Below are 19,345 nucleotides of genomic sequence, written 5' to 3' on the forward strand. Positions count from 1 at the left end.
CCGTGGACAAGGCAAGGGATCAGTTTATTGAAGGGGCCCCCACAAGTCTTAACCTGGCCCTGTCCATATCGTATGTGGTCCGATCCGATGCGCGGTCGGATCCCGCAGCCATGACCGGCATCTCACGATACATTGTATGCAAAAGGTGGGCACACGGGTATCGTATGGGATCCTAGACGAGGTACCACATGCGAAGATGCATGTGATACCTTGGTATAGTGCAGGCATGTCCAAACTATGGCCCTCCAGCTGTTGTGAAACTACACATCCCAGCATGCCTTGCAATAGTTTCAGCATCAACTAATAGCAAAACTGGCAAGGCATGATGGGACTTTCACAACAGCTGGAGGACCATAGTTTGGACATGCCTGGCATAGTGTAGGGAGGCCTTAAGAATACAGGTCCGTGAATTCGAAGCCGGTAGAAGTAACTTCAGGTAGTAGTGTGAAGTTGCTGTAAATCATCAAACGCTTATCAGCCAATATGTTTGTGAGCGCTGTAAAGTGCGACAATATTCTCATATAAACTTTAACACATCTGCACATAAAATGTTATTTTTTAAGTGAGAACTAGAAACCTGAGCGTGTTATGTGTTGTACAGTACCAGCTATAAAACAATCTGCGCATGACATGAGGAGCCCTGGTATGAGGGAATGTGCGGAGTAATCTCCAATAAAAAAGGGATAATCTGTGGCATACTGTATATTGCTTTCTTTTGCTTTATTAGCAAAACAACCAATGCAGTGATATATGACTGTCTGGGAATGAGATTTAGATACTGATTACCCCAGAAATGCTTGGAATTGTATATCAGGAAAACAAACTCAAAGTTCTTTGCAGCAGTACAAACAAGCGATGCCTGTTATCAACATGTCTTCTGTGTCACTTGCATATTAGGCAGCCAGTAGAGTAACCCCTCTCACACCCTCCATGGTACCTGCTAGTTATAGGGGATTCCCTGCCTCCCTCCAGCCGCTGTCAGGGTCTGTCACGTCCACCCCCATTAACAATATCCCTCCCAAAATGGTTGCCGCCTCCTCTAGCATCCATAATAACTATCTCCTATGAGGGGGTGGCCATTTTGGGAGGGACAGTTGTATTGTTGACAGGCGTGACAGGACCACAAACAAGTATCTTGGGCAATGGGGTAGATGTATGAAGCAGTGATAAGGGAAGAGAAGTGAACCAGAGGTATAATTTTATATTATGCCAATTTTAGATGTTACTTCAGTGCTGATTGGTTGCCATGGGCCACTTGCCCATGGCAACCAATCAGCACTGAAGTAACATCTAAAATTGGCATAATATAAAATTATACAGAGCAGCTGATTGGTTGCCATGGGCCACTTCTCCTCTGGCTCACTTCTCCCTTATCACTGCTTCATACATCTACCCCAATGTTAGATGAGGGGAGGTGAATGGTGAAAACAAGTAGAAAGTCACAGACTCAAATGTGAGAGGGTGGAACAGAGTTCTCCAAGAGTGCAGTGTAATGATACATTGGGATGTCCATTGAATGGCTCATAATTGGTATTTTGAATTAATGACAGGAAACCAAAGACAGGAAACCATCAGTGCCTTGAACCATCGATGGACATCACTAGGTAAGGTCATGTGATAGCGCTGGAAGAGACAGGGGCCAGGTGACGGATGTTAGGCAGATCACTTCTGCACAACAAAGTATGGGGCAAAGTGGCATCTGTTGATCGAGATAAAGATATAGCCATGTCACCATCGACTATCGATGTTATACCATTAAAAGCTGGAAATCATCGATGGTTGATGGCCGTTCCTAAATGCTAGGAAATAATGGTAACAAAAACATATTGTCCATCTAATTTTGTTGGGTTAGGATTGGAGTCCAAATTGGCCCCATAAAATGTGTAGGTTCACTTGATTTAGTATATGGCTGTGGTTAACTTACATGGTCTGTCCAGGTTCCAAAGGTTTATCAGTTAGCAAGCCACTTCCCCAAGCATCACTATCAGTAAGCCGGGGAGGATATAGTAGGGTTGGCAAATTGGCACAATGGGTTGGTGGATGAGGGACTCTGGGGCAATGTATATCTGAATGATCCTTGCAGGATGGGCCTAAATGCACCTATCCAGGACCCGGCTAGAACCCATGGAAATCCTATAAAACTTCTGCGCATCGGGCCTTATTTATATGGGGACGGAGTAGTAGCTCCAATAGAAATATTTTGATGTTTGGTACTTGGCGCATGCGTGGGACCCGTAGTGTGCATGTACTGTACAGGTCTACAACATTGGTCGCACTACAGTAATCACTGATTGACTGATGACATTTGGGGGCAGGGAAGGTTGTGCGGACAGCCTCCAATCCTAGCTGCCATTACAAGGGAGGAATGAGGCCAGAGGATCCCACAGCCTAAGCCCCCCCCCCCCCACCGCCTACCGCAGCCTAACCCTAAGTGCCTAAACCTGACCCCCTGCCCTTCTCCAGCCTGACCCTAATCTGCCCCGACATACTTGCGTTTGGGATTAGGATATCGACATCCTGATCCATTTTAAAGTTCTGGCACCGGTGTTCTGATGGCAGTTTGGATTCCAGCAGTCGGCATCCCGACGGCCAGGATTATAACTGCATTCCCCTCCAACCCCATTTAAATGAGGACCATTCTGCAGAGCACCGAGAGACTCCCTTCTCCGGCTAAAAAAAAGAGAAAGGCTGTTTGTTATGCAACTCATTTATTTTTGCTTTTATAAATCTGGAAAACACACAGGAATGGTTAACGCACTTGAAGAAAATAAGAATTCAGTAGTGTAGGTGAGTGCAGCTAATGAGTTACCAAGGCCTGCTCCGACACAGAGGCAATTCTCATGTTAACCTTCACACACTAAGAATTAACATAAGCAATGAACATTTATTGTGCTATCAATTCAATCTATCTTGTGCTTGCTTTCAGAGAGAGAGTGATAAGGAAGGAGGCCGCATACCACAATGCAGGTCACTCGCTGCACTAAAGTCCTCTCCACCTTTAAAGATCTCGGATTCCTTGTGAGGACAGCAGAAGCGCCGTGCAGGAGAACGATTGTGACATCAGCAAGATACTTTCCCTTATTGCTGTGATACTATAGGAAGTCTTCAGCTGCACCCTACTTACTTGCGTTAATCACAGTTCCCCAGGATCAGGAGGACGCCTCATTATACAATGATCTGCAGATGGAGAATCTGCTACTAGCCATCACTATGCAGTGACGAGCGTGGAAATTACAGGACGCTAGCTGGTAATGCTGACACCGCAGTTCCATAGACAATAACCAGACGCTGGTATGCTTGAAATGTCTCTCTGTAGAAGTTAGAAGCTTGTTGGGTTGCACTGTAGAACCTAATATCAACTGTCATGATCATTACGGAGCCAAAATTCTTTTATATGACGTCTGTACACTGTGGTCCACTTATCAGCTGCCGTATTCTACAATGACCGAGTTATGAAAGAAGAATTTTTTGTTTCTTTTTTTTTTTTTTTTGCCATTTTAAAATAATTTTGAATCTTTGGTAAATTTTTGGATACATTAATGGATTAATCTTATCTTAAAATTATTTTTTATTTTCTATCAGGCACATCAAAACCTCTGGCCTCTGCATGTAATATTAATCATAGTTGTAGGTCCAAACAAAAACTTTGCTTGTGTTTTGGATATAATACACCACTTCGCCCTGCTGCGGTTCAAAAATTTGACATGGCGATGGCAGAGAAGTGCGACTTTGTCGTTAATATGTATGGCTATGATCTGGGCGGCAACTTTGTGGATTTTAAGCCTTTAGGTTTTGGCGCCAATGGACAGGTCCTGTCTGCCACCGACAGCAAGACCTCCCGAAAGGTGGCAGTGAAGAAGATCACCATCAGCGACTGTCGCGGCATGAAGCACGCCTTGCGGGAGGTCAAGATAATACGGCATCTTAACCATGATAATGTTGTGAAGGTGCACACTGTGTTGGGACCTAGAGGGGCTGATCTAAAAGGGGACATCTTCAGGTACAACGTGGTGTACATCGTGCAGGAACACATGGAGACGGATCTTGCCCGGTTGCTGGAGCAGGGTCCGCTCAGTGAGGACCATGCCAAGCTTTTCATGTACCAGCTTCTACGCGGACTGAAGTACATCCACTCGGCCAACGTTCTCCACAGGGACCTGAAGCCTGCCAATATCTTCATCAGTACAGAGGACCTCGTACTCAAGATCGGAGATTTTGGGCTGGCCAGGATCGTCGACCAGCATTACTCGCACAAGGTACTTTTACGATTAATATTATAGAACAAGAAATATCGCAAACCATTTTCAAACTGTCTTTAAAATGTCCTGCATAAAATCAGTAACCACAACATTTTAGTTATTTTAATTTAGATGGCCGGGAGGGCCCCGGAAATCGGATCAACCTCTCCGTCCCTCGGAAAGATAGACAAGCCTCCCGAGGTAGTCTCATATGACAACCCCCCACTCCCACGGCAGGGGGGTCTGTGGGAGCAAATTATGCGATTCGTGTCTTTGTAGCCCCACCCCCCGCTGTGCAATGCCTGAAATACCAACATTGCACAGCGGGGGCGGGGTGCATGGCCACGAGGACGCGTTGGCCACGCCCTACACTGGCCGCCTTGTCCCATCCCACCCTGACAGTGACTCCGCCCCCATGTGCCTCACTGAAGTGGCTGCTGGTATTAACCAGCGTAAAGTGCATATGCTGCACTTAACGTTGGTTATCTGGGGGGGGGGTTAACATTTTTTAAAATGTATGAAGAGTGCATGTAACGATTAACACTCGGCGTGGCTGTCCTCTTTAATCCCCCTGCCTTTTACGGCTCGGGAGATATATGACTGGCTGTCAGGCATACATCGCCGTTAACTGCCCCGGTCGCTTCTCCAGCCCAGAGATAGCCTTGTCCTATTCTGACAATGCTAGCCCTGCTGCTGGCTGTGTGCATGAGATCTTGCAACAACAGAGAAATCTTGTGCATGCCCAGTGAGTCGACCGGGGGTGTGTGTTATTTTAAATGCGCATGCTCATCTGCAGCACTGACAGGGGCACCTACAAGGAGAGCTGTGGATGCAGGACATAACGTTTTTTCTTATCGGCTGCAGGGGGGATAATACATTGCGGTGATACGGGTGCCCGCTTCTCCTTGTTGTGCAGGAGAATCGGGAACCATTATTTTTCAAATGTTAAAGAAATAATAATACATCTGCCCCTATGTTTTTTAAGCAGAAAACCGTTAACCTACAAATATGTTTTTAAATTCCGGGAGATAACCTCACACAGATAGGGCCTTGACGGGAACTGAACCCAAGACCTCATTGCTCTGAGGTAGTGGTGCTAACCACTACGCCAACTATTCAACCTAATGCTAACAGGCATGAACACATGTTAATTCCTTACCTCTAGTTTGTGAGACCCATTGACCCGCTAGCTAAATATTATGCAAAGACCATGCCAAAACATTATTTTTGGTACATACCAAGAACTATAGGCATTACTATAATGGGTGCAACATGTGTGTGGCATATGGGCTCCTGGGTCAGGGGGACCCACCCCGCACACACTGCATCCCTGTTTTGCTGCTTGCCTTTTAGATGTCCTGCCAAAAAAACGCCAGCAAAATGGCCTCTGTTTCTGGGGACCTGTGCATACGCATTAAGGGCCCCTTACACTTGTGAGATTTTGTCAGATTTGACCCAATTCAGATGGATTGGGCCAGTTTATCTGACAAAATCTGATGTGCCGATGCTGTAGGACCCAATGCGCCTTTGGTCTAACCAAGAGATTGATCCTCCTGCACATAGGATAAATCTTGAGTCAATGGGGTTCAACTTGTCCCTTAGACAAGTTGGACAAGTGTAAGGGGGCCTTTAGGCCCTGGCACAATGGAGGAGGGGGCTCACCTAGAGTCTGCACACAGACACAGAACATACCAACAGACTGGCTCACTGTAGTATTGACGGAATCGGCTGCCAGTCCATGTAGGCCTGGACGATGTTCAAAGGCACCTGGCTCTCAGTACCTGTTATCACATCTGTATATTTAAATAATGAATAATGCATGTGTCATGAAATAATGGCCCTTATTCTGATTCACTCGCAAAGGAAAATTAATTCTCAAATGGACAAAACCATGTGCACTGCAGGTGGGGCAGATGTAACATGTGCAGAGATAGTTAGATTTGGGTGAGTTATTTTATTTCTGTGCAGGGAAAATACTGGCTGCTTTATTTTTACACTGCAATATAGATCTCACTTTGAAGTAAAACCCCACCCAAATCTAATTCTCTCTGCACAAGTTACATCTGCCCCCCTGCAGTGCACATGGTTTTGTCCATTTGAGAAGGAATTTGCCTTTGCAAGTGAACCAGAATAAGGGCCAATATCCTCAACGTGTGCATAAAGCAAACCAATTACATTCCATCATCTGCACTGAGAACTTTTATAGATCTCGCCGCCCTTCACCCAGACGATCCATTCGCTCCCTGTTCCAAAAATAGGTGTTCAGTCACGAATGTGTGTGAGAGATACTTCCCAGGCGGTGAGTCCGTTGGTTGCTAGCCGTACGCATGGGAACAAGGAGGTGAAAGAACGCAGTGAGTGCAGCAAGACAAATGAAGGACAGAGCAGCCTTCTTGTTGCAAAAAGTCTCAGCAGGTGACTGTTTCTTATCATCTATATATATGTCTAGTGTCTGTGTCTCTCTGAAACACTGCCATCTGCTGGCAGCAAGGGAAACTACATCTCTTTCTCTCTAACACATGTACAAACACCGAGGCAATCACAAGGTAGCAGACTAGCTTTCGAAGCATTTGCTTCTTACTAGTATGCTTATATCTATAGACCTGCAATCACTTTCAGCAGTTGATATGGAAAGTAAAGAGACAATTCATCAAAGAAATAAGCTTACGGGGATGGTCGACACAAGCATTCACTAAAAGGTCGACATGAGTTTTTCACTCTTTTTTAGCCGACATGTGCCAACAGGCGGTATTTCATGCCCTACCATCTACTGGGGTGCGGAGGTAGAATAGAATAGTGCATGATGCATGGCGAGCGGATGTGGTACACTTTGGTGGTGTCCATGTCAACAATGTCGACGTTCGGGACAAAAAAAGGTACTCTTTACCTAGAACGGCGCCCGCGATTAGAATCGCGGGCGTCGGGGGTAAAAAATCGCGGGCATCGCGGGTAAATCGCGGGTACATAAAAATCGTGTACCCGCGATCACCGCGATTTTCCCATAGGGAACAATGTTAAAAAGCCTGATTGACCGCGATTTTACTTTAAAATGCCTCAATGCCCGCGATTTTCACATAGGAATCAATGTTAAATGGGCTACAGAGCCCAAATAGGCACAATTAACCCTTAAATGTCACCCCAATTTTTGTACGCCACCCCACGATCCACGCCAACCCGAAGCGTGGCGAGCGCAGCGTGCCCGCGAGGGGCGGCGGTACGCGTCCTCCGACCTTTTCATGCCCTACTATCCACGTCGGCGTGGAGTTGAGAATAGAATAGTGTGGCGAGCGCAGCGAGCCACCGAGCCCGAAGCGTGGCGAGCGCAGCGAGCCCCGCGAGGGGACGCGGATACCTTCACAGTTATACGCGTCCCCTCGCGGGCTTCACAGGTATCCGTGGCGAAAAGCGGACACCTGTGAAGCCCGCGAGGGGACGCGTTTACCTGTGAAGGTATCCGCGTCCCCTCGCCACGCTTCGGGCTGGGTGGCTCGCTACGCTCGCCACACTATTCTATTCTCAACTCCACGCCGACGTGGATAGTAGGGCATGAAAAGGTCGGAGGACGCGTACCGCCGCCCCTCGCGGGCTCGCTGCGCTCGCCACGCTTCGGGTTGGCGTGGATCGTGGGGTGGCGTACAAAAATTGGGGGGACATTTAAGGGTTAATTCTGCCTATTTGGGCTCTGTAGCCCATTTAACATTGATTCCTATGTGAAAATCGCGGGCATTGAATGCAAAATCGCGGTCAATCAGGCTTTTTAACATTGTTCCCTATGGGAAAATCGCGGTGATCGCGGGCATCGCGTCGCGGCCGTTTATGTACTGCCCGCGATGTCGCGATCACCGCGATGGGCGCCGTTCTAGGTAAAGAGTACCCAAAAAAACATGACAAACTCACAACAACCTTTTGACTGTCGACCTAGCCATTGTTGACATAATGCTTGTGTCGTCATTCCAATTGTGTCGACATTAGCCAAGTCGACTTATATGTGTCGACCATCAGTGGTTGACCAAATGCATGTCGACCTAATCTTTGTCAACCCAATGACCCATGCCCAGTGTCTAAGGGAGAGATTTACCAAAGCTTGTAGAGAGATTCTGGGCCATATGTACTAAGCTTCAAAAGTGATAAAATGGAGAGTGATAAACAACCAACCAATCGGCTCCTGCCTAACATCTTTCAAACACAGGCTGTGACATGGCAGGAGGGAGCTGATTGGCTGGTTGTTTATCACTCTCCATTTTATCACTTTTGAAGCTTAATGCATCTGGCTTAAAGTGCCAACAAATTAGCACCTGTCATTTTCAAAACACTGCCTGTCTAATGGCAGAAACTGATTGGTCGGTACTTTATCTCTCTCTCCAAACTTTAAGAAATCCCCCTTTAGGTTTCAAAATACTTTTTCTTTTAAGTGTTTGATAACAGTGTCAGGGATAGAAAGGTTTCCTGTGCACACTTAAGTACAGCCAGCAAAACTGTCACAGTAGTGTAATATACTCTGTATTAACATTCTAAGGCGTCTACTGCATTATTGTGATGAACCTTTTCTTTCAACTTAAACCTTGATTACCCTTAGAAGTAAATCACACGGACACATGACCTGAAATAACTCACATGGACACGTGACCTGAAATAACGACACGGACAACCACTGCATAAGTTTAAATGGTCAAGGGTATTTATTGTGGTATGACCCTTTTGAAAAGGGATGGCCTGGAGAGCGCTTGGAGACCAGCCAGTCATAAAACGTTAACAATGGCGGCGACTACAACGCCCCAACTTGTAACCAGGGCGATGAACCGCCCCCATTGGATTCAAAGCCAGCCTGCGCCCCTCCTAGTGCATGGTGAGGACAGTTCTAAAAGTGTCCTGCGTCCCCCCTCGGGGGCAGAACTCACCAGCCTTCCTGGCAGAGGGTGGCAATACCTAACAGTGACCTCCTGTACTTCAAACTGGACTGCTGATCGAGAGCGCCCTCCCGCCAATTAAGATAGAAATTAATGAGAGCCAAATTTGGGTGAAGGCCGAAAGGCCAGGTGGTAGATTAGAACAAGGGAGGGAGGGTGGGAATCCAGACTCAAGAGGAAGATGGATCACCTGACTACCCCTTATATACCTCCACCTAAGCTACCACCCCTTCCACACCTGATTGGCTACCCCAACTACACTGCACCTCTATGGGTAAGTGACACTCTGATTTCTAGCTTTTGTCATACCATCCCAAACTGCACAGACTCTTATATTCCCTCATGCCTAGGCAGCCCTCGCTTTCTCACAACGAAGGTTTGGAAAAAGGACCATCTCAATCTGAAAATATCAAATTCATTTGATTGGCTTATCCCTGCATCGTCCAATCAAGTGTCTCAGAACCCATCGCCATTGGGATGGTTGTCTCACCAGCTCCTATCGTACGTAAGTCAGGTTGAGCCAGACAAATCTGCAGAAAAACGCAAACTGTTTTACAAAGCGAGAAATCAATTCTTCCTGGTTCAGTGCACCTGGCAAATAATACACTGCGAGATTAAACATTACTCACATGGAGATCTTGTTATTGCAGAATGTAATTTACACCGGTCTAAGCTGCTTCCATCGAATGTTCTTTATGGAAACATAGGGCTGCTGATCACCTAAATATAAAGTATCATAGGGAGAATGGAGATCGTATTCGCAGTTATTGTGCTTTGTAACAATTTTAAGAGGGCAGAGAAATGACCTTATAAAGTTATAATGTTTGCAGTGACAAAGTTCAGGGTGCTATCAGCTGAGTACTAGTACTGTATATACGCGTTCCTAGTTTGCTATATACATGAATCATCACAATACTTTCGGTAACAATGTTCTGTCGTGCGATTTTGAGATTTAAACGTGATTTAGAGTAAAGTCTTTCGTCATTTTGGGGTAAATGAAAATGTAATCCCCCCATTACACCCTGTGTGGGCTGTGTAATCTACTGTGACAGCGGAATCGGGACATCTGTCAGAATGAACTTAGGTCTACAGTCATTAGGTCGACCCCACTAGGTCGACTGGCAGGAAGGTCGACCTGACTTAAGGTCGACATGGGCCAAGGTCGACATGACTTAAGGTCGAATTTGCATAAAGGTCGACATGAGGAAGGTCGACTGGTCATAAGGTCGACATGGGTTTTTCACTGTTTTTTTATCCGAATGTCGACACAGTCGACATGGACACAGTTGGCAATGAGAATCGGACCCTTGCATCGCTCGCTTCGCTCGCAATGCTTCGGGCACGGTGCCTCGCTGCGCTCGGCACACTATTTTATTCTCCCACCACGCCCTAGTGGATGGTAGGGCATGAAATACCGCCTGTCGGCACATGTCGGCTCAAAAAAAATGTGAAAAACCCATGTCGACCTTATGACCAGTCGACCTTCCTCATGTCGACCTTTATGCAAATTCGACCTTAAGTCATGTCGACCTTGGCCCATGTCGACCTTAAGTCAGGCCGACCTTCCTGCCAGTCGACCTAGTGGGGTCGACCTAATGACTGTAGACCTAAGTTCATTCTAATAGATGACCGCATCCCGTGACAGCAGAGGTCAGAGAAATCAGTGATTTCTGTGGACTTTTGACTGCAGCCTAAATATTGCATTCTCAGGATGGAGACGTAGGAGTTAGAAGCATCCAGGTGCTGCACAGTGCCATGGATGATCCCAGCACCCCACAAGCTGGAGCAGTAGGAGTTAGAAGCATCCAGGTACAGCACAGTGCCATGGGTGATCCCAGCACCCCACAAGCTGGAGAAGTAGGAGTTGGAAGCACGCAGGTACTGCACAGTGCCATGGATGATCCCAGCACCCCACAAGCTGGAGATGTAGGAGTTGGAAGCACCCAGGTACTGTACTGTACAGTGCCATTGATGATCCCAGCACCCCACAAGCTGGAGAAGTAGGAGTTGGAAGCACCCAGGTACTGCACAGTGCCATGGATGATCCCAGCACCCCACAAGCTGGAGAAGTAGGAGTTGGAAGCACCCAGGTACTGCACAATGCCATGGGTGATCCCTGCACCTCACACGCTGGAGAAGTAGGAGTTGGAAGCACCCAGGTACTGCACAGTGCCATGGATGATCCCAGCACCCGACAAGCTGGAAAAGTAGGAGTTGGAAGCACCCAGGTGCTGCACAGTGCCATGGCTGATCCCTGCACCCCACAAGCTGGAGAAGTAGGAGTTGGAAGCACCCAGGTGCTGCACAGTGCCATGGCTGATCCCTGCACCCCACAAGCTGGAGAAGTAGGAGTCGGAAGCACGCAGGTACTGCACAGTGCCATGGATGATCCCAGCACCCGACAAGCTGGAGAAGTAGGAGTTGGAAGCACCCAGGTACTGCACAGTGCCATGACTGATCCCAGCACCCCACAAGCTGGAGAAGTAGGAGTCGGAAGCACCCAGGTACTGCACAGTGCCATTGATGATCCCAGCACCCCACAAGCTGGAGAAGTAGGAGTTGGAAGCACCCAGGTACTGTACAGTGCCATGGATGATCTCAGCACCCCACAAGCTGGAGAAGTAGGAGTTAGAAGCATCCAGGTACAGCACAGTGCCATGGATGATCCTAGCACCCCACAAGCTGGAGCAGTAGGAGTTAGAAGCATCCAGGTACTGCACAGTGCCATGGATGATCCCAGCACCCTACAAGCTGGAGAAGTAGGAGTTGGAAGCACCCAGGTACTGCACAGTGCCATGGGTGATCCCTGCACCTCACACGCTGGAGAAGTAGGAGTTGGAAGCATCCAGGTACAGCACAGTGCCATGGGTGATCCCAGCACCCAACAAGCTGGAGAAGTAGGAGTTGGAAGCACCCAGGTACAGCACAGTGCCATGGGTGATCCCACCACCCCACAAGCTGGAGAAGTAGGAGTTGGAAGCACCCAGGTGCTGCACAGTGCCATGGCTGATCCCTGCACCCCACAAGCTGGAGAAGTAGGAGTCGGAAGCACGCAGGTACTGCACAGTGCCATGGATGATCCCAGCACCCGACAAGCTGGAGAAGTAGGAGTCGGAAGCACCCAGGTACTGCACAGTGCCATTGATGATCCCAGCACCCCACAAGCCGGAGAAGTAGGAGTTGGAAGCACCCAGGTACTGCACAGTGCCATGGATGATCCCAGCACCCCACAAGCTGGAGAAGTAGAAGTCGGAAGCACCCAGGTACTGCACAGTGCCATTGATGATCCCAGCACCCCACAAGCTGGAGAAGTAGGAGTCGGAAGCACCCAGGTACTGTACAGTGCCATGAATGATCCCAGCACCCCACAAGCTGGAGAAGTAGGAGTTGGAAGCACCCAGGTACTGTACAGTGCCATGGATGATCCCAGCACCCCACAAGCTGGAGAAGTAGGAGTTGGAAGCACCCAGGTACTGCACAGTGCCATTGATGATCCCAGCACCCCACAAGCTGGAGAAGTAGGAGTTGGAAGCACCCAGGTACTGCACAGTGCCATGGCTGATCCCTGCACACCACAAGCTGGAGAAGTAGGAGTCGGAAGCACCCAGGTACTGCACAGTGCCATGGCTGATCCCTGCACCTCACAAGCTGGAGAAGTAGGAGTCGGAAGCACCCAGGTACTGCACAGTGCCATGGGTGATCCCAGCAACCCACAAGCTGGAGAAGTAGGAGTCGGAAGCACCCAGGTACTGCACAGTGCCATGGCTGATCCCTGCACACCAAAAGCTGGAGAAGTAGGAGTCGGAAGCACCCAGGTACTGCACAGTGCCATGGATGATCCCAGCACCCCACAAGCTGGAGAAGTAGGAGTTGGAAGCACCCAGGTACTGCACGGTGCCATGGATGATCCCAGCACCCCACAATCTGGAGAAGTAGGAGTCGGAAGCACCCAGGTACTGCACAGTGCCATGGCTGATCCCTGCACACCACAAGCTGGAGAAGTAGGAGTCGGAAGCACCCAGGTACTGCACAGTGCCATGGATGATCCCACCACCCCACAAGCTGGAGAAGTAGGAGTTGGAAGCACCCAGGTACTGCACAGTGCCATGGCTGATCCCTGCACCTCACAAGCTGGAAAAGTAGGAGTTGGAAGCACCCAGGTACTGCACAGTGCCATGGCTGATCCCTGCACCCCACAAGCTGGAGAAGTAGGAGTTGGAAGCACCCAGGTACTGCACAGTGCCATGGCTGATCCCTGCACCCCACAAGCTGGAGAAGTAGGAGTTGGAAGCACCCAGGTACTGCACAGTGCCATGGCTGATCCCTGCACCCCACAAGCTGGAGAAGTAGGAGTCGGAAGCACCCAGGTACTGCACAGTGCCATGGCTGATCCCTGCACCCCACAAGCTGGAGAAGTAGGAGTCGGAAGCACCCAGGTGCTGCACAGTGCCATGGATGATCCCAGCACCCCACAAGCTGGAGAAGTAGGAGTTGGAAGCACCCAGGTACTGCACAGTGCCATGGATGATCCCAGCACCCCACAAGCCGGAGAAGTAGGAGTTGGAAGCACCCAGGTACAGCACAGTGCCATGGCTGATCCCTGCACCCCACAAGCTGGAGAAGTAGGAGTCGGAAGCACCCAGGTACTGCACAGTGCCATGGGTGATCCCACCACCCCACAAGCTGGCCTCACATACTCCTTGTTACAGGCCCCAGTATAATCTTGGAAGCCACTAAGAGGTCCATTTACTAATGCTTCTAATAATAAAGAGGGTATGTTGCCCATAGCAACCAATCATATTCTGTCTAGCATTTTCTAGGATGCAATAGGGAAATGATAGACATAATCTGATTGGTTGCTATGGGCAACCAAAGTGCTCTACATTCCTGATGATCCTACAGAACAGTACCATAAATCCAGTTACTGTAAGTGTGTGGGGGGGGGGTGCTCCCTCAGTGTCTAGGATTTCTGACCAATCGACCTATCTCGATATCGGATGCGCACTCTCACGGATCTTTTATTAAATCTTCTGATCTTACATGCTGCATGAAAGATCAGAAGATTTAGCAAAAGATCCATAGGAACGCGTTTGCCTCAAATCTGTTGTCCAAGACGGACAAAAGATCTCAAGGCTAATATATGTGCACATATTAAGATCTTTCTAGTGTGTGGGCACCCTTAGATTGTAAATTCATCTGGGCAGAGCTATCCTCATCTTATCCCACATCATTGAATGTATCTAACCACTGTGCAACCGGGCCGCATTTACTTTTATTTTTATGAACATCTGCAGAAATGTAAAGCAAAGCTGGATCATTCTCCCTATTGCTAAGCCCCTTCCCCCCACAGCCCTTTCCAATATGTACTTTAAACGCCATCTGCCCTGAATAACCCAGCATGTGTGTGTGAGGAGGATCCGACATTGGCCATACAGAGGAATATACCAGTCCCCTGAGGGAAATGCAGGTTATGTAAAGCCGGGATGCTGCTCAGTAAATAGAATCTCTCTGTTCTCCGTCTCCTCGGCTACATCCAGCCTGACGCTTCCTGAATATTTCATAAGGTTATGATGCAAACCTAGCCGGCCACAGTAATCAGGCCCGGACGCTCAGATAAGACACGGCTATGTAATAAAACCCATATGATCTGCCTATGATTAACTTGTTTTATAACATCGAGCAGGTTTTGTGGGGTCATTCACCCCTCACTCTTGTTACTTGTCAACTCTAATGAAAACTGGGAAAAAAATGTTACCTCAGGAAATGAAATAAAAACAAGAAGCTTCGTGTTTCTCGCAGCGTCGTGCAAAATTTGGCTCCCAGGTAAGGCCATTTTGACCTATGTATGGCATCGCGGTGCAGTGACGGAGACCCCCCGTGATACCTGTATGACCCCCGTCATCTCCCTGCCGCCTGGCTCTCCAATCACGCTGTCCCCGGCGCCTCCTCCTCCCCCTGCAGCCGGCAGGATGTCCAGCTGCGTTACTAGGGGGAGGAAGGGCTTACCTTCCGGGGCCAGGAGTACCTGGACTAAGGTACTGTAAGCCAGAGGGAAGGGGAGAAGGGGAGTCGGCGGGTTTGCGGTGGAGGCGTTTGGCGACGAAAAGAAGCCCATAGGCGTCTATAGGGTATCGCCACCAAAAGGTGGCCCTGGAGCGGTGGCCACCGGGCTGATTTCAGTGTAAAAAAATAGAATAAAACTACAGGTCGAGTATCCTGTATCCGAATATCCGTTATCCGAATTATTCCGAAATACGGACATTCCAGAAAGTGAAAAATTTTATTTTTTTTGCTAAAAACTCAATGGGGACTTATGTAACAGCATCACTGGGGACATGATATGTAACTGGCACTATATATGTGCAAGACAATGATTGCTTGGCATTCAAATTCAGTGCTGAGATAGTACACACATTTTGTTTCACGTTTTGAAACCTTGTTTTTTGAACAATTAAAATATGTTTGTGTGTATTTTATGTGGTAATAAAATATATTTGTGTGTATATTATGTGTTTATACAGCATAAATGCAAGATACTTCAAAATACATCATTAAAATATTAAAATATTCCGAAATACGGAATAATCCGTTATCCAAAATTCTCCTGGTCCCGAGCATTTTGGATACGGGATACTCAACCTGTATTGTTTTTAACTGTGGAACTCACCAGGTCCTGTGGCGAAGATCCCGTCATCTTCGCTGTCTCTGCCGTAGTCCACCACATCAGCCGCCGGTACCCGCTCACGGACTGAGAGGTGCAGAGATCTTTCATCTCCTGCGCCTCTCCTCTGAATGATTCTATTAGCCGCCTAGTGGCCAATCAGGAGCCAACTTTCTCGGCTTCTGATTGGCCGCTAGGGGGGACCCCACGCCGTTTTTTATTTATTTATATTTTTTCTATTTTTTTTCACACTCTGCAGCCTGCAGGGATCTGACTGATCGGTGCAGACTGCCTCCACTAATTTGTATTAGCGGCCGTATATACGGCCAGCTAATGCGGATTAATACGACATCGGAGGTTACAAAGCAGTCGTATTTGACTGCTTTGTAAATTCTCCTCCGGAACACGACTTTGCTTACGACGTATGCAGTCGTATTTATTCGTAGCAAGAATACGAATACAATTTTTTGTATTCGTATTCTTATAAATTTCCCCCTTAACCTTTACTTAACTCTATATAATCCCTGGAAATAAATCACGCTGACACATCTTATACTAAAAATAACGACACAGACAACAACTGCATGAGTTAAAAGGTCATGGATATTTATATAAGTGGTATGACCCTATTGTAAAGGGATGGCCAGGAAAGCGCTTGGAGACCAGCTCCGGTCAAAATGTTAATCATGGCAGCGACTATAACGCCCCAATTTTATTTTTTGACCAGCCGTCCTGTCAAAGGGGGGGCAATACCGCACAGCGACCACCTGTACCTCAAAATGACCGCTGGTCGAGAGCGCCTTCCCGCCTATTTTAATTAAAGTTGTAAAGCCAAATTAGGTGATGGCCAATCGGCTTGGTAGCAATTGAGAGAGCAAGGGAAGGGGTGGTGGGATTCCAGACTCAAAGAGGAAGCAGCATCATCTGACTCCTTCTAATGTACTCCTGCACAAGCTACCACCCCCTGGCTACCTAATTGGCTGAACTATCTATCAATCACACATCTAAGCCTCTATGGGTAATAGGTATATCTACAACAACTTTATTGAGACAATCACAAAATTCACAGGTGCTTAAATGCTCTCATGCCTATGCAGCCCTCACTTAGGCCCTTATTCTGATCTGTGCGGATATTCCCGCATTCTTACGGAGCGGTCCGCACGCCACGGTGTTTTGCCGCATGCGGCCATCGTCCGTAGAAACGCCCACGTGTCCTCCGCATTCGGACGGACTCACTCTTTAAGAACAGGGCGTGTTTACGGACGACATACAAACCATGCGTGTGCGGGAGAAACACTCCGATTCGGCACGGTATTACAGAGTATTACAGAGTATGCTCGGGAATACCGCATCCGAACGGGAGCCAAGCGGTGCTACCGCACGTAAGCGGAGGATTTACGCCAAACAACCCACTATGAAGTATCTTCTGCAAGACATCACATGACCCACTTATTCAATTACCTATCCTCATAAAAAACTGCTTATTTGGAATTGGAATCAATTAGATTCCAATATATCCTTACAAGCATGCCTAACACATGCATAGCACACATTAACCCTTACAGCAATTGAAGTGCAATGGTTTCAATTAAAGCACTGACAAGCGTCCTATTAGTGAGTAATGAGTAAAGGAGTAGATTGTTATTGGGTTCAGGTGTTAATGGTTGTAGTCATTAGGCGTACGTTCGCCTACCGCATGAACGAGTGGTGTCCGCAAAGCAATAGTACACTTGTGGACACCGCACATTTCAGCCCTTTTTGCTCGCGTGCATTCGGAGTGGTTTCCGAATGTACGCCCCCCAACATAAGTGTACTCCCCCGTGTCCGCCCATGTTTCCGCCCCGTTTTGCCCACTTTGAAACTACGCCCATGTGTCATTCCGCATGACGCCCATAATACGCCCCTATTTCCCGACTGATTGCGGTGACCAGTTTTGGACGGGCTTTGTCCGAACTGGTACCGAGTCAAGGCGTGGCACATGCGCGTAGCGTTCTCCACGCATGCGCAGACGCCGTAAAGACGCGATCCGTAAGAACGCGGTAAAGTCCGCATCAATCAGAATAAGGGCCTTAATCTTATGTTCTAGAAGGTGCTAAGTAAATAAGAAGTAGAACCTGAATGGTTACTATGGGCAACATCTCATCTTCCATAGAACTTCCATCATTATACACCCCTTGAATTTATAAAGTACGAGGAAACCCCTTTATGTTTAAATGTTCTATTTCTCAGTAGATTTGCGGAAATCAATCAACAACAACCTTTGATAAACAACTATAACAATGTGTTATTCTCGCACCCCCCCCCCCCCCCCCCCCCATCACGTGAGGATGTCGGCGTGTCGGAGTGAGGAGAACGAGGGCAGAATACTGGGATTGTGCGAGGGTTATGTCATAGCGGCCACTTCCCAGGCGCAATGCTCCTCTCAATGAGTTCTATTCACACATAGAACAGTGGAGTCTCTGCAGAGCTTTGTACATCTCCCCGGTTTCCTTTCATGTGAATTGTAGCAGAGCAAATACACAAAAGTGTTTATCCCAAGTCTGATGAACCCTTGTATCCTATCGTTGGGAAAGGATCTGACTATAATAGTGATTACAGATGTTTTTGTGAGTTTTTGTAAAGTCCTTTAACCATCGCTTTTGCTCTATATTGGGGTACACACGGTGCGATTTTGAAGACCCTTTTGACTACAGTATATAGTCAAACCTGTGTAGCAAGTTAGCCAAAATCGCTCCGTGTGTGCACTGCGTCATACTTGCCTACTTTCTGGCTGCCCTCCACTGGAGCAAAAAGGTGCAGTGGGGGCGGAGTCATAGGAAGGGTGCCTTGCTTTGGGGGCATGACCAGAGAGTGTCATTTTAACCACGCCCCCGCCTTGCAGTGCCATTATTTCAGGCATTGCACTGCGGTGGGCGGGGCTAAAATAATGCGATTCACGTAATTTGACCCACGGACACCCCTGCTGAGGAGGGTAGGCAACCCTGCACTGCTATCGCTCGGCGAAATAGACTGTACAGGCAAGGCAATTTTGACTAAGCCACACATTAGGGTACAGTATATTCAATGCTCTTTAGCGAGCTGTGATGGCGAGCAGTGCTGATTGCTCGCCGTCACAGCTAGTGGGTCAGACTTCAACTGACCCCCCTCCTGCACCCACCATTTCCACCTTGTAAGAAAAGGCGACCAAAACGGTGAGGCTCGCGGCTAAATGAAGTGGGCTCATTACATTAGCCTCGTTTGGGGGAATCTTCGCCATCCTCTGTGAGTGAGGATTCCCCCAGAAGCGGCCGGCGCGAGAGTTAAACGGCGAGGATGGTTTGTTTTCGGCGATCCTTCCTGAAAACAAGCTGCCTCGCTATAATGGACAATTGTGCACTGCAGGTGGGGCAGATGTAACAGGTGCAGAGAGAGTTACATTTGAGTCAGTTATTTTGTTTCTGTGCAGGATAAATAAGTATAACTACAGGTTCTATATCTGCTGTTCTGGGCCATTATTGCCGGAGCAGCTGACGACGTGGTGTTATAGATTATATTCTTAT

General features: G+C 48.0%; 1 protein-coding gene across 2 annotated transcripts in view; it reads left to right on the forward strand.

Annotated features, from left to right (window-relative positions):
• Positions 1–19,345, forward strand: part of MAPK4 (mitogen-activated protein kinase 4) — a 116,931-nt gene that overhangs the window by 66,424 nt on the left and 31,162 nt on the right. The window contains exons 2-3 of one of the 2 annotated variants that reach the window (XM_083155168.1): positions 1,551–1,604; positions 2,927–4,256. In XM_083155168.1, coding sequence (XP_083011294.1) covers positions 3,705–4,256 — 552 coding nt within the window. In that variant the 5' untranslated portion in view covers positions 1,551–1,604; positions 2,927–3,704. The remainder of the gene's footprint in view (positions 1–1,550; positions 1,605–2,926; positions 4,257–19,345) is intronic. The other variant, XM_083155162.1, reaches the window with a different exon arrangement.

The sequence above is a fragment of the Crinia signifera genome, chromosome 1 (assembly GCF_055691185.1).
Source record: "Crinia signifera chromosome 1, ASM5569118v1, whole genome shotgun sequence".
Classification (NCBI taxonomy): domain Eukaryota; kingdom Metazoa; phylum Chordata; class Amphibia; order Anura; family Myobatrachidae; genus Crinia; species Crinia signifera.